The 15,472-nt window shown below is 41.1% G+C and overlaps 1 protein-coding gene across 3 annotated transcripts in view; it reads left to right on the forward strand.

Moving 5' to 3' along the window:
* The window catches only part of dachd (dachshund d), a 91,768-nt gene that overhangs the window by 58,824 nt on the left and 17,472 nt on the right, over positions 1 to 15,472 (forward strand). Inside the window, exons 4-6 of one of the 3 annotated variants that reach the window (XM_008282088.1) lie at positions 9,198 to 9,370; positions 9,492 to 9,651; positions 9,758 to 9,889. In XM_008282088.1, the coding sequence (XP_008280310.1) occupies positions 9,198 to 9,370; positions 9,492 to 9,651; positions 9,758 to 9,889 (465 nt within the window). The remainder of the gene's footprint in view (positions 1 to 9,197; positions 9,371 to 9,491; positions 9,652 to 9,757; positions 9,890 to 15,472) is intronic. The other 2 variants (XM_008282095.1, XM_008282102.1) reach the window with 2 other exon arrangements.

Below are 15,472 nucleotides of genomic sequence, written 5' to 3' on the forward strand. Positions count from 1 at the left end.
TGGTTAAGCTGGTGCTACAGCTTGCAAATTTCAAATGGAGGGAAGGGATGGGAGGTGGTGGAGGGAGGGAGTGAGGGAGGGAGGTGGGGAGGGAGGCGCGGTGTAGTACATGGAGGGGAGGGGGGCAAAAGTCATAGCAAAAAACAAACTCTGAAACTTCCCATCATCTCTCACTGGCAGGAAGCAATCGATAAACAATGACATCACATGAAGGAGAGGGGAAAAAATGGAAGGGATCAATTATTGGCGTTATAATTCAAGTCCTTGTTTGCAAACGTTGCAGCCTCATTGATTAGGCCGTTCTTGTTGCACTCACCATTATTGACTTGTTAAAACCATATTTTCTCATCATCAGTGGTTTTACGTTTGTGCACACAGATAACGTTTTAAGGGGGGGGGCACACACCATTAATTATTCAACGTGTATTCATTTTAAAGCACAGCAAGTCAAAATCATCCTGTTTACTCTACAAACAATACGAGTATAGTACATTGCTCATCCAGAAGGTACATCAAGACGCCGCAATCTGGGGCAGTTAGCCTTAATTTTCTGAGATCAATGCATAACTAGGCTCCTCTCTATATGGGGTCCGTGCTTGGCCATGTTGCAGAGCTGAGTGGAGTCAGCCTGGAGACCATGCACTAATTACTGGAGTGTTTACTGCTCTGTTGGATAGCATTTGTACCATTTTGGACCATATAACTGAGTCCGTGTACTTTGCAATAGACTGATAAATAAGACATTAAGCTGACAGTGTGAATGAATGGAATTACAGTGGAAAAAATTATAGTCATCAATTATGAACAGAGCACAAGTCTAAAATGAGGAAAAAGTAACACGCACACACACTTATGTATACTTACAGAACATACAGGCATGCATGTCAGCAGACACGTACAGTCACGCACACAAAAGCAGGACACATATAGAGACACTGCTCCTGCACTTTGATAGGGATCTGTTTGGTCACACTCTCTGCGCCAGCTGTCAGCCCAGCTCCACTGCTGCGATTTAATTAGTCTGTTTATGTCCTTTCTAATAATAAAGCTCTCTGGGTGGAAGGACACATCCAACTAGCTAACTACACGCTCCAACCTGCTAGCTGCACTAGTGCTGGTGGCCCAGCGCAGCTAAATGTGGGCCATGATGGAGGATGGTGGCAACTTCCTGCTCCTCTAGACAGAACATTGGCCCTCAGGCTCAGATCTAGTATCACCCCCTACTCAATCCTAACCTTAACCATTAGGGGATAAAGCACATACTGACCTGATATGAGTGTCTAGGGGCAACTTCATCCATCTTCCTTCCCTAGCTCTCTTATGGGAGCTTTTGTCAGCCAAAGCTCTTTGGAGAGACTAGATTGTAGCCATAGGCTGAAGAGAATTCATTTCACGAACATATCATAACACCTCTCTCACTGTGACAGACTATTGTCTCGTCTGATTTACGCAATTAGAGCGTGGTTTGTTGTGATTTTCTTTATTCCGCTATCAGAGCTACACCGGACAAAATAGGATCTGTTTAAACTGCTGGTGTTGGGGAAATTGGGGGACTAGTGGTGGTAACTGAGTCAGACACACTGAGCTCGACAGAGACTGGCAGAGCAGACAGACAGCCTTCCAGTCTGAGTGAAGAGCTTGATGGGTCTCTGTCTCTCTCTTGGGCTTTGGCCCTCACCATCTCTCTATTAGTCTGCCAGGCTCATGGGAGCCAGGTGACAGATAAGTGAAGAACGACACACACATTTTAATAGACATTTCAAAAGATAAACCTGATAATCATTTCTCTTTTTAATGAAGTCTAATGTCCTCGTTCTAATTCCGTTTGCGTCGGCTGTTAAGCATCAGCGTAATACTTGAATATGCATGATTGGGAAATTGTGAGGCACACTGATGTAACTACAAAATACACAAACGCAGACAACTGCAGAAATAGATTACAATAACAGGGGGGAATTGATTAAACATTATTTCCGTAATGATCCATATCAAGTTCTATCATCTTTGAGTGGCAGCGGCGTAGCAGTGTTGTAGAGAGAAAGAGACACGAGGAGAGGCTAGACAAACCGTGTCATGGAAATATTTGTTTGATTGTCTCTTGCGGTTAGTTCACAATAGCAGGAGCAGAGCTATAAAAAACAACTGACCAGTCGAGTTGTCATCCCTCATCAACATTAGGCCTCATTCTTCATTAATTGGATAGATTAATTTGGAGCGCTTTGATGCGGGGGTGATGCATGTGTTCGGCTGTCCCCTCCTCACTATTCTCTGTCAGGTTGAATTTAGCCAGGGAAGGGGCTGACCTTTGAAAGTGAAGAGATCAACACAATTTGAAAAGACAATGTCACTTGGTGTAAATGTGATATGTGTAATAAATGACATTCAACCTTTCAGTGATGATGAGCTTTCGCAGGTCGGTGTAATGTGAAATATACATGGCATGTGATTGCGTAGAATACGGAGCAGTTTTCACATACTATAGCTACGATGGCACGGCATAAGAGCCTGGATATCATGCGCTCTCATTTCACTATGATTATGTCTAAGAGGACACATTAGCATAGAGTAATGATATTACTGTGTACACAATAACAGTAATGACAACAACAAAATGACAATCTCTTTTGCTGTGATTACACTGTAAATATGTCCCATTGTCTGACTATACAGCAAATCATTCGTGTGATAGAAATAGTTGGTTCTTGTTCCACAAAAGCACTCTGTCAGTTGCCTCGACGGAAAGGTGTTTTTTTTTTTTTTCCCAATTATGATATGGGAACCCTCATCCAAATAGAGCTATCAGCCCATACTGAGCCCAGACATCTTCACCATCACAAAGCCTCTCCTCTGGGACCAAGATAAAGAGGGAGAGAGTGAGCAAGTTCAAACAGTGTTGAGGAATTTCACAATCAGCATGTCCTTCACAGTGTGAACAAACAAAGGAAGGTATTTCTTGATAAACTATGTTTAGAGTTACTCTCTTCAATGAAATAATTGAAATAGCCCCAAATATTTTTTTTAAGTATTTTATACCTGTACTTAAACATAATTAAATATAAAATACACTTTTACAAAACTGTTCAAAATTTACATTCCAATGAGAAACATCACAGTTACCTTGAACTCATTAGCACTGCAAACTGTAAACTATACACTGCATTACTGATTTTCTCTCACGAGGTGGATGTAACAGGGGAAGTGAGAGCGCAGGAGGTAGTGATGCTAATTTTGTAATTAAAACGGATGATCTGATGACCACATGCAAACCGATCCTCACCCCCACCCCCTTCCACTAAAGTGATATGACGGCAGAGTGGGTCGTGATTGATAACGCTCGTCAATATATTTCATTTCAGGAGCCTTAGTCAAATGACAACTGGTTGTCATTGACTGAAAGCAATCTTTTTAAAAGGGGAGCCTTTGCTAAGTATCAGATGAAAATGATTCCTCTGTCTGCTTGGGTGTCACTGTCTGTAGGAGCTTTATTGATTGGGCTTGAATATATTGCAGCCGCAGTAGTAACAGCTGCTAGTAATATCTCTCCACTCCTTCTGCTCTCCTCTTCTGCTCACAACACTTTCCGTGCCACAGCTTATTGTAAGTGATGGGATGCTGGTGCACTCGCACCGATTTTGCGTGTTTATCAAGAGTGATGTGTGACAAATGTAAAGTGAGCCTGGTTCCGACCCAAATTAGGGAAGCGAACAGTGCTTTGCTAATGTGTCCTGAAGGCCTGGCTGTCTCGGCCATCCCTGGCCACGTGCATGATTGCGTTAACTAAACCCACCATTGTCTCCCCCGCTCTATACTCGCTGTGTTATCAAGCACAAGGATGTTGGCATTGGTTGGTAAAGGTCATTTACTGTAATGAGATTTGCCACATGCAAGCATATGGCTTGATTATTGCCCTGTTCGTTAACATTTTCAGCAAAGAGACAAATAGACAGCTAAAATGGGAACTGGTGCGGGTGGGGCAATGCTGAAACGTGTTTAGCATTTTCCCCTCAAAGACAGGAAGAACTTCTTTCACAACAGATCTGTCACCGAGATGATTGATCTTTCAATTTTCATAAGGAATGCATGCCATTAGAGCTGAGGATTTAAATTATCCTATAAAAGTTGCCTGCCTTAGATTTTATACACTTAAAGGACAAACACCTCTGTCTGTCTCCTTGATAATTTCTACCACATGTTACACTCCAGTGGTTTGGGTTGGAAAGCAATTATGTTACCTCATCAAACCCGAAATGTTTTCTTATCATGGTTTCTCTTACATTACATTAGGCATTTTGGCAGGAAATCTTTGCCCACCTGAATCATTGGAAAGTACATATCTTTATCCTGGCATGCTGAACACATTTTGTTTGTTGATGTGAATTAGCTGGAAATGTATGCAATCATCGTGGCTCTCGGAATGTAAAGCATATTGTTTGCATGTGTTTTTATGTCTGGCTGGCTGCTTGTGTGTGTGTGTGTGTGTGTGTGTGTGTGTGTGTACGTACCTTTACACAATTATCTCCACTGCATCATTGTCTGTAACCGAGTGTTTTCATGTTTACCTCTCTTTGTTACGGCAAGATGTATTCTTTTTATGTGTCCGTTTATGTGTTTGCTTGTGTGTGTGCGCGCACACGCGTGTGTATGCATACGTGAGTGCTACAGCAGGTATTTAACAAAGACAAGATGTTTGCTTTATTATCAACATTAACTGCGTAAACACAAAAAGCTTCAAAGTTTCATTCAATGACACTGAAGGGCTGTGGGTGGCTACATCAAAGCTCAATACCTTCCTCTCTCCCCCCATTTTAATGAGAAACAGGACTCACCAGCCTTGACTGAACCTGCCATCTGTGTGTGTCTGTTTTTTCTTGTTTGCTTGTGTGCGTGCGGGTGTGTGTGTGTGTGTGTGTGTGTGTGAGAGTACGCGTGTTTGTATGAATGTGGGAGAAGCCGTGTTTCTGTGCACATGTAAGCATGCACTTGTGTTGTCTAAAGTGGCACCACTATGCCAGACAACATATTTATGGAGGCTGTGTCTTATGTTTGATCTAATGGGTAGAAGACTTCCTCCATCTCTCATGGCAGGGCTTCTGATTTTGAAGGAGATTAACAGTTATGGTAAAGATGAATGGCTGATTAGTGCTATGGAGAGACCTCTAAATGTCTCGCCGCATGACAGACACTTTTTCATGAGCCATTCATTTCCTTTTGGGACTGGTGTGCAAATCCTTGATATGACCACAACAAAGACTCTCCATGTGTGTACACCACCGTCTCACCTTTGTTGGAGAAATACATACACAACATGGGGGCATTTTACAAGCGCAATTAGGAGGAAAAACTGAGATTGTTTTGCAAGCGGCGGACTGCATATGCATTGTGCGGTGAGTCAGTCCATTTAGCTGCTTGACTGGAATGGTCCTGTTCAGTTTGACAGATCAGAAGAGGAAAAAATATCTCAACACCATGAAAACCAAAGGCTTAGCAGTGAGCAAATCAGCCCTTTGTCTTGTTCAATTCAAATCAAAGGATAACCAGGAATGTTTGTTTGACAACAGCATTTACAATGCATTGTTCTGAAGCCCAGAGCCTCCCAAACAAAGACAGATAGGCTTTAAACAAGTCATTTAATTAGCACCGGATCCCCAGCTTTGGCTGCGCCAACCAATTATACATTCCTGAGGCATGTGCAGGTCCTATTTCACAGGAGCGAGAGGCAGATCCTCTCCAGCCCTGTCTCTTACAGTACATCTCTCCCCTTCCATTTAAGAGAAGGTAAATAGCCCAGACAGACAGCTTCATTAGCCAGCGTCTGAAGAGCGCGGGGCCGATTGTCGCTTAAATAGTGCGCTTTTACTGCAGGCCCAGCCAGCGACCTCCGATCAATTACAGCTGACATTATTGTTTGTCGGGAGCTTTTTTCCTGGACAGAGGGAGTAAAAAACGAGATCAGGCCTGAGCTTTGGCTGGAAATGTAATCTTCCCCCTCTCTTTGGTTCTTTCGCTCCACAAACAATAAATCATTCAGTTGAAGAGATAATAAAGTGCCAAGTAGGAGCTAGTTTAATTTTTGTCAGGGGAAATCTGTCCACAACAGAGTTAAGGGTAAGGGGCTGGCTGCTTTCCTCATACCATTTTCAATGACAATGGCTTAGTTCCTTTTTTTCTTATTTCCCTCTGTAGGGTTAGATGACCAGAGAGGCTGAAGTTGTGTTTTGATGAAGATTAACTGCAGCACAAATCACTGCAAGTTATCATTTTTTGTCATCAAAATAAATTACTGCTCTCTTTTTAATCATTTTAAAAACATTCAATCTTTTTTTTTTTTTTTTTTGGTGTGATTCTTTTAAGTAACAGACCTACCGTCAGCCGTGCGGTTTGGTTCTGATGTAACAGCTTTTTAATCATGTTGTTACCAAGGGCTGTTTTAATTCATTCAATTCATCCTCCGTGATTCAGATCTTTGCTTATCCATGCGTGAACTCCCAAGCACTGCACGACATAATAGCTGAGCTGTTTATATTGGTATTAAGTGATTTGTAGTTTTAATGATGGTAAATAGGAGTTCACCTTTGTAGGTCCCTCAGGCTTACTTCAGGTAAATTACTCCAAATGCATTGTTTATGCCCTTCAGGAGAGAGGGGGGCTTGTGGGAATTCACCTCTCATCAGGTCTGAACTTCTGTATCAGAGATAAACAGAAACTGACAAATATGTTTCTAACAGTTTGCCCACTGGAATATCTACACAATATACAAGTGATTAATGAGTCTGACTAATGTTTGTTGATTCTGTTTTTTGAAAAGAAAAAGAATAACACAAAAATCACTGTTTATTGTTGCAAAGTTGGGGGGTAAAAAAAAAAATGTTTGTGGCAGTGTAATTATTTGTAGTTCTTTCATTTAACAAGAAAAAAAAAACTGAGCAAATGGGAGGAAATTGCATATGAATAAAAGGACACTAAAAACACTTAACTGTCTTGCAAAAAATGCCAGATTCCTTGAATAAATGAATATCCTCCTCACCTGGCTCCTTTCAGCTACAAATAAAGGGATTTGGTGGACCCTCGTTGGTCTATGGCACATTCCCCCACAGTGGCCTGAATGGGTCTTTATGGGAGAAACATCGCTTTAGGACGGGGTGACATGAAAGGGGCCGGACAGGCACTGAAAGCGAGACTAATACCCCTTAGAGCCAACAGACGTCCAGTGTTTCTGCGCCAGGCTGTCAGTCAGGTGGAGACATGTCGCTGAAATTCGCATACCATCGTGTATGAGATATATATGTGTGTGTATATAGAAAAAGAAATAAGTCTGCTGTTACCAGAGACTTTTGTGTGTTTTAGGGGACTTTTCACCTCTTTTCACCTCTTTTTTCTGCTTTATTGATATGGTGAAAATCCGTCTTTATGCCTGTAGTTGTGTTTGATTGAATGGGTGTAATGTATCCACAGCGAAGGCAGAATAAGTCTCTTCACTCTGGCCCTTGAGTGGCCTTGAAAGGCTGATAGGTAGCCTAGACCTCTCCATGTTGTCCTACAGTAAGTACCCCCGCAATCAGGCCCTCTGTGGCGTTTTTTAATTGAGCTTAGCCTGCTGAGTGGTAATTGATTCAGTCTGAGCTTCAGCAGAGGCGCTGATACAAGGTGCTGCTTGGCTTCCGCCTTTCTTTAATCTCCCCTGCTTTATATTGTTTGGGAATACTCGCCACTGAGAAACTGCATGCCATCTTTCTTATGGAAATCAATGCTTCTTTTGGAAGGAGGGGAATGACAGAGAGGAGTACTTCTCATGTCCTTTCATTTTCAACCAGTGTCCTTCTCTTTAGAGGCTTCGCCATGCAGATCTCCTTGCCCTTTGGCTACTGATGTTTTGTCAGAAAAGAAGAGTGGAGTTGTTTTGTGGATAGCTTTCTGTAGTGTGGTATCTGTTTTTTTTCTCTCTCCCCCCCACTCCCCTCACTTCTTTCTTTCACACAGCTTTTTTTTATATATATATATTTTTTTTTTTTTACCTTGAACCAGGCTGCCAAGAAAGAGAGAAAAAAAGGAGTGAAAAATCAACAGAGAGGCTCAATCAGATCCAATAGTGTCTATGAGGTTTTCTTTAAAGCATTTGAGGAAAAGCATCTGAGTGGCGGAGGAATGAGACCAAACTGTTCCCAGTCACTTTTGATCCTGCCAGTTCAAAGTCCCCATAGAGCAGAGGGGGAGGGAGGGGGGTGCCATGGTTGAGGGAGGGGGGTACAGACACCTAGCTTTGACCTTCTGTCTGCGCTCATGTCCTTTGAAAGTTGGCTTGTTTTCATTAAGCCATTCAGAAGCACAGTGCAGGGCCACAGTTTGACTAGCTACTAACCCCCTATGGTATCTTTATTAGACATTCTTTACATTTTCAGACTGCTAATGTCTTCAATTTTCCCAATTAGGCGTCCATTGCCAGACAGCAATTGAATAATTTAAAACATTTGTAAGATATCTCTGATGTTGTAATGGAATAATTTGTGTGCATATAAAAGAGACAAAAAAAAAAAAAAATGAAAATCCCATTATTGTGCGAGCTGAAAGTGACTTCCTCTTTTCGGTCTCACTCTCTTCGTCTCTCGTTCCCTGGTCTGGAATATCAGCGGCTATGATTAGCCTAAAGTCATTGCCATGCTGTAGTCTAGCGGTACTTGTTTGTCATTAGCACATTTAACTAGTCATTTGGGTAATGGCTTTCAAGATTGCCTTTGTTTTTACAGAGATATTTTTTATATGTAAATATTGAGACAATTTCCATAATGTGCCCTTTTTATTCATCCCGGAATAATTGATGCATCTTTATTGCAGTGTAAACTTTGGTCTTTGAATGACTGTGTATATAGTTATCATCCCCTTTTTCTTTATTATTATTGCAGTGGTATCTATTATTAACGTGTGCTGTAAAACATTTATGTGTATTATGTTAACATGGAAAGATACCCGAGAAGTGATTAATTTAAATCATTCCATTCTTTTCCTAATGGATAGCAGTGTAAAGCTTTAGTGTTATTGGACACCAGTTTTAAAGGGTGCCTTAGTGGTGGGAATTAGTGATTGCTGAATTAACACCAGCCGGTTTTTGAGTTTTTCAGCCAGAGCTTCACAAGTTTCCCCTGCGAATATCTCACTCATAATATGCACCATTGAGTAACCAACGACCTCTTCATGTGTCTCAGGCCTGGAACTCCCCTTCATGATGATGCCACACCCCCTGATCCCAGTCAGCCTGCCCCCAGCCTCTGTCACCATGGCGATGAGCCAGATGAACCACCTCAGCACCATTGCAAACATGGCCGCCGCAGCACAGGGCCAGAGTCTGCCCTCCAGAATGGTCACCTCTGTTATAAAGGTAAATTTTAAAACAGCAAGCACAACAGTAGACGGTGTGAACACAACTCCCCCCTTCTTGTTGGGCAACATTCGAGTCTACACTGGATATTTATTTTGGGTGTATGCTGTTGTGGCTGCTGGGGTTGCAGGAGCGTGTGCCGGACAGTCCCTCCCCTGCTCCTTCCTTAGAAGACAACAGGAGGCCGGGGAGTCACCCATCGTCTCACCGCAGCAGCAGTGTGTCCAGCTCCCCAGCCCACACAGAAAGCTCCTCAGACAGGATACGTGAGTATCAAATGGGTCTGTACAGATTGTTGTTTTGTTTCATTTACAGGAGAAAAAAAATGGAGCTTAAATACAATACATCTCAGTAATATCACTTTGGTTTGGTCGTCCTTTTTTGCAGCAATACACCACAATGGCCTGTCCATGAACCAAGCCCTGCTAGGTCTGTCCCCCAACATCGCACCTGGGCCTAAAGAGGGAGATCTGGCCCACGACATGAGCCATGAAGTAAAGAGGATGCACGCTGACAAAGGTAATATGAACTTCATTGTTCAAAATAATGCAATAGAGAGATCTTCACAATAAACTGTTTGCCAGCAGGGATTTTCAGGAAGGCCGTTAGAAAACAAGCAGTGATGCATTAATTTTATACTCGCAGTATAGGATAACAGCGCATTAATGCTACTTAGAATGTTTGCTTCTTTGTGTTTGAAAATGACAAACGCATAAACACTCAATGTACAAGCTACAGAACTGACTTTATTCAAGGAGCCAGTAATATAATGTTCTGGAAATTAAGTCTGAAGACAAAGGTGAAGGCTCAGCCATCGTGTGAGGACAGAGCAGGTGTAGGAGTGTTGAATCAAGGTAATATCACAACAGGGGACTGAGCTAAACATGCAAACAAGAAGCCCACATTTGGTTAAAGGGTCAACAAAGGCAGAATAGCTTAAGAAAGTTTAATTAAATTGACAGATGACAACTTGGTGACTTTTATCACTGAAAAGAAAATTGAAAGAAACTGATAAACCATCAGGAAGCTGTCTGCATGCCAAGAGACATTTTTTTATCAAAAGAAAAAACTTAAGATTTCTAGAACTTTTTGATGATGTTTGAAGTCCTTGGAAATTGATCATGCAATTTGAGAAACGTTAAGCCTTTAATTTGGAGCCATCGCCTTTATTCTGCCTGCCTCCACTTTATCCCAGCTCAAGATTGTGTCACAATAACAGCACTCCTAAATGAGCCCGTTACACCAAGTTTCTCAGTTTAGGATGTGTTTTTTTTCACAGACAAAATATCAATTTGCACTGATAAGGAGGTAGACTATATCTATATATTTGTAACTATGTGTGGATGTGTGTGTTGGATCTGTTTAGAAGCTCTACTGGGTGTTGCTGTGTTCACCTGCTGTAAATGTGTTTAATTTGCAAAATATGTCAGCCGTACGTTGTAATGATAATGCGTAATGACATGTTTGGAGTTTCCTTAATTAACTATAAAAATATTTACCAGTGCAACTATTAAATGCCAGCATTTGAAATGGGTTTTAGAGAGTTAGTGATAGTGGATTTTTACACAGATTTTCAATTATTGATTTTTTTAGAATCTGAATTTTTTTTCTTTTATACATCCAATTAATATATTCTTACATAAATATAAAAATGTACAGAGCAGCATAATTGTTCTTACTGTATTTGCTGTTCTCTGCAATCAGCACAAACTTGGAACTAATAAGTCAAAATAATTCCAAATGTTGAATCTAAATCACATTGTCTTCACTATTAATTGTTTTGATTATTTCATTATAATTTTGATGTGCATGTGAAAAAAAAGAAAAAAAGAAACAGATAGAAATCTTCTAAGTATGCCGGATTAAATACAAAACGAAGCAAATAATAGATTTTAGTATTCTCTGTTGGTTTTAGCAGAGCTGTGCTGGGTGTTGCAGGGTGGGGTGAAGCTGATAATGATATTAAAACCACTATGGAAATCATTGGGCTGTATGTTCCCTGTTGGCCAGGCTGACGTGAAGATCAGTGTTAGACCTTCACTCACAGGGTGTGAAGCAGTGAATAGTAATAATTAGCAGGATCATGAGCGGAATTTATGGGTCACAAACTGTCTAACTGCGTGTGCGTATATGTGCTGGGAAAAAAAAGAGAAGAGATTTACAAAAACAAAGAGCAATGCAAAAAAAAGAGGAAGGTTTAATCAAGTATCCACATACATAAATCAGCTAAATGTTTCCTCAGTAGTACAAATCTTACTTCTCAGCTGAAGTGCCTCCTCCATACTCGGATAATCAACACAAATGACTCTAATTTCTTCGCAATATTAGAGGAGAAAGCAAATGACCCAGCAATCCACGCCAGTTCTAACTAGTTGACCTACGCGCATCTACTCGCAAACACACGCTGTATTATCTTTGAGATTGTCAATTCCTAATATGTCACTGGACTTGATTAGGATTCTGAGCTCTCCAGTGTGTGCACCAGAGGTCTCGGGCTGTGGAAAACATTTTTATAAAATAACCCATTAATGCAGAGGAGTGCAACTAAATTAGTTACCAATTTGCTGAGCATGAATTAATGAAGAGAGCTTCTCCCGGCTCCCACAGTTGTAATTTTCATAATAACCCCAGACCTTTATTTGGCAGGTTGTTTAGTTTTTTCGTTTGAAGGTTTTCATTAGTCTAATGAGGACTGTGCAAGGGCGAGCAGTCAGCACAATTTACATGAGGAAGCTATCATAATAAATGAGGCAATTTGAATAACATGCACAGGTTTATGCAGCGAGATAAGAGAGATTGTAGCAGCCAGATACAGAGGTAACCAATACATTAGAACCAACTAATAACCAAAGTAATTCCAATAAAAGCTTTAAGTGAAGGGAATAAAATTAATGATAGATATATTGAACTGTAATGATATGATACACGATGCATTAGATTAATAAAATAAATGTGCTCCATTGTTAAAGAGGGAAGAGGCCTCACCATTCCAAGCTTTGTTTATGGTGAGCTTTTTAATTAGGCTTGTTCATCGCATCAGTTTGTTTAGATAAATGAGATAACATTCCAATGGTTTAATGATATCTCTCCACTTGTTTGATCTTTATGATCCTGGCAGAGCATTAAATTAATCTCTTGCAATGCACTCTTAGAAGAGAGCACAGTGGGTGCAGAGGAAGGATGCAGTGCCCCGGCTTATATGGAGGCTATTTAAATAGCCAGACACCTCAGAGACAGCCGGTATAATGTCTCATCACTCATATCCTATGAACATGTCTCATCTTTTTCATGTCATCTCTGGTGATGAAGGACAAAGGCTGTTTGTTGTCGTATAAAAAAGACAGTTTCCAAAGTTGTGTCACCCAGTGCAGAGTAACCAGATGGTAGGTTTTTTTTGGGGGGCTGCTTGTTTGAACTTGATTATTTTTTGTCCAAATTTTGCCTGAGAAAAAAGGGAGATTAGATGATGTGTGAGAAAAAAGGCAAGTAGAAAGCTAAGTGTTATCTCACATGTGACTAATTGAATTGCTTCAAACAGAAAGTCTGTGGCAATAGCTTCCGACAAGCCTCTGTCTCGTGAAACAGCAGGTAGCTGACAAACAAGGGGAAATTTGAAAGGTACGGAAGCCTTTGGCTGTAAACTGACTGTGGACATCAAACACTGGATATCATTTTATTTCCTTAGGGAAAAGGTGTTTGAAACACAAGCCATATGTACAGTATGTATGTTGAAGTACAAGAGTTTTCTGTAAAAAACCATGTGGCAATTTAAGCTTTTTGCCAACAACAAATCTCACCACTATACATCAGCCCTCCTAGTGCAGTTAAACATGCCACATCTCCTCTGTGCTGAGCTGAAAAAGCCTGACAGGACAGTCAGAGGCAACTACAGAATGTAAACTGATTCTGTAAACCATATTTTAAAAGCGGGTGAATCATTGGTAATATGATATTGGCACTTCCCTGGTAAACGTTATATATACTTGTTGACACAACAGGAGATGCACTCATAATGTCCGCTGAAGCACAAATGGAAGCCTGTGGTGTATTATGTCACCTAGAGGTGCATCCTTTCATACCTGCTATCAACCGAGCAATCACTGATGCATTGTGCACCAGTGTGACCACAATGGACAAAGCTGATTTGCCACGCCTTTTTCTTTGTCAGGATGCTGCCTGGATGTCCAGTTGATGCGCTTAGGGCTGGTGCACTGTGCTCCGTCTGCAGTCCCAGTTTACAGTTTGAATGATGAAGTGGAGCAGGTACCAGTGTCACAGTCTATTACCATACAGCTGCTTTGGGCAAGGACCTGTGGACGCTGATGGGCTCATGTAGAGAGGGGGGATGTAGTTTGAAAAAAAGATGAAAAAGACAAAAAAGTGATTTCCAGCCTTTGTAGTCTTTGTTCTGTTCCTTCTTTGCATAAGCATTTGCAATGATAAAAAGGTAGTTAGGGGACTTTGGGTCGGGCAAAAGTTTCCGCATCAGTTTTGTGCTCTTTTTGCGATGTAAATATTTCACTGACATTGATGGTATCTCTGTACAGTATCATTAAAAAGTTGGATATGTTCAGTGTAAGCTCCTTCTCTTCATCTTTCTGACTTTAATGCATAGTGTTTTGTTCAGTCCTCCCGATGTCCTTGGCATTGCGAGCTTCAAACACATGCTGACTACCTGACTTTCCCTAAGTCAGGAGGCAAGATCATTAGCCATCACAACCCTGAAATGTGACTTGGCAGACAATAATGCTTTATGATCAAACAACTTGTCAGTGCGTCCTGTTGAAATGAAAGAGTGCAAAAAAATAATTCAATAGAGGATCAATCAAATTTCCCCAGCCCATGTGAGAGAGATTGCTGATGGTGCAGAGAGGGGCTATTCCTCGAGGACATGGGAGTTCATTTGGATATTTGTTCTCCCCCTCATGAATGTTCCATTGCGTGACACCATCTCCTGCTAATCACATTTCACTGAAAAGGGGGGATGCTTTTAGGGACGTTGAAAAGAGAGAGGTTCTTTTTAATCTTTGAAATGCCTCAAAAGTGACAGAATGCTTTCTCCTGCCAAGACGTGAGCCTCGGATGGGGAGATAAATATGCTGTGGTCAGCTAAGTGTATCTAGTGAGCAGAGAGGCAAATTTAATAATGCATTATCATTCACTGGCGAAGGTGAAATCTCCCTGTCCATCAGAAGGCTGAGGCCTGTTTCATGTTACCCTTCACTGCAAATGAACAAGTGCTTTACTCAGCCATACCAGAGATGCACAGTAGGCACCAGTGCTTTACTATATATGCTGTTCTGGACTGTCAGGAAAACAGGTCTGTAATCAAAGCAATCATCTATCGGTCTTGACTGGAGACATTAATGATCACAGTCCTTTATCCTGATAAAACTGTTTTGAACAATAACCTTCTCTTTTTCTTTTTTTTCCCTTCTCTTTTTTTTTGTTCTTCCTCTCTGAGAACACAAGGTGCGTTTTACATATCTGAGCATCTGCTATTATGCAGATTATGGGAACATATTTACCTGAATGCCCTTGGACAACAGCATTAAACAATTATGAAGATTATGTACAATGCAGCGAATTTGCGATTCAAAACAATTCATATCCTAGCAGTGTGGCAACTGTTGCAGACAGATAAGGTTGACCCTGAATATGTATTTCTGTATTTTTGGAGACATTCTGTGGGGTTGTTTGTATAATTTAATATTTACATGTAAACAGTAATTAAGTGATGCTACCGACATGCCAGGGCCAGGCTCTGCCAAGGTAAACACCAGCCCTAGTAGTTTGCCACAGTCCATCATGTTTACAGACTTGCAGAGCCGAGTGCTGTTTGTGTGCTCTTCCTTGGCAAAGCCCATAAAACACAACCAATTGGATGCCGAGTGTTGAACACAGTCACTCTTATCGTCTGGCAGTCTGCTCGCTGAGTTGAGGACATTGTGAGTCAAACCTTTAAATTTTCACTCTGCGATAATTACGCTGCTATACTTGAGCTTTTATATCCTTTCACTGAGAAAGTAAATCATTCCTAATAAAGAGAGGAAGAATAGGGGGCGGAGGGAAAAGTGCTTGAGGACTAATTCTCTTCACTCC

This window comes from Stegastes partitus, unplaced genomic scaffold (assembly GCF_000690725.1).
Source record: "Stegastes partitus isolate 25-593 unplaced genomic scaffold, Stegastes_partitus-1.0.2 Scaffold7, whole genome shotgun sequence".
NCBI lineage: Eukaryota > Metazoa > Chordata > Actinopteri > Pomacentridae > Stegastes > Stegastes partitus.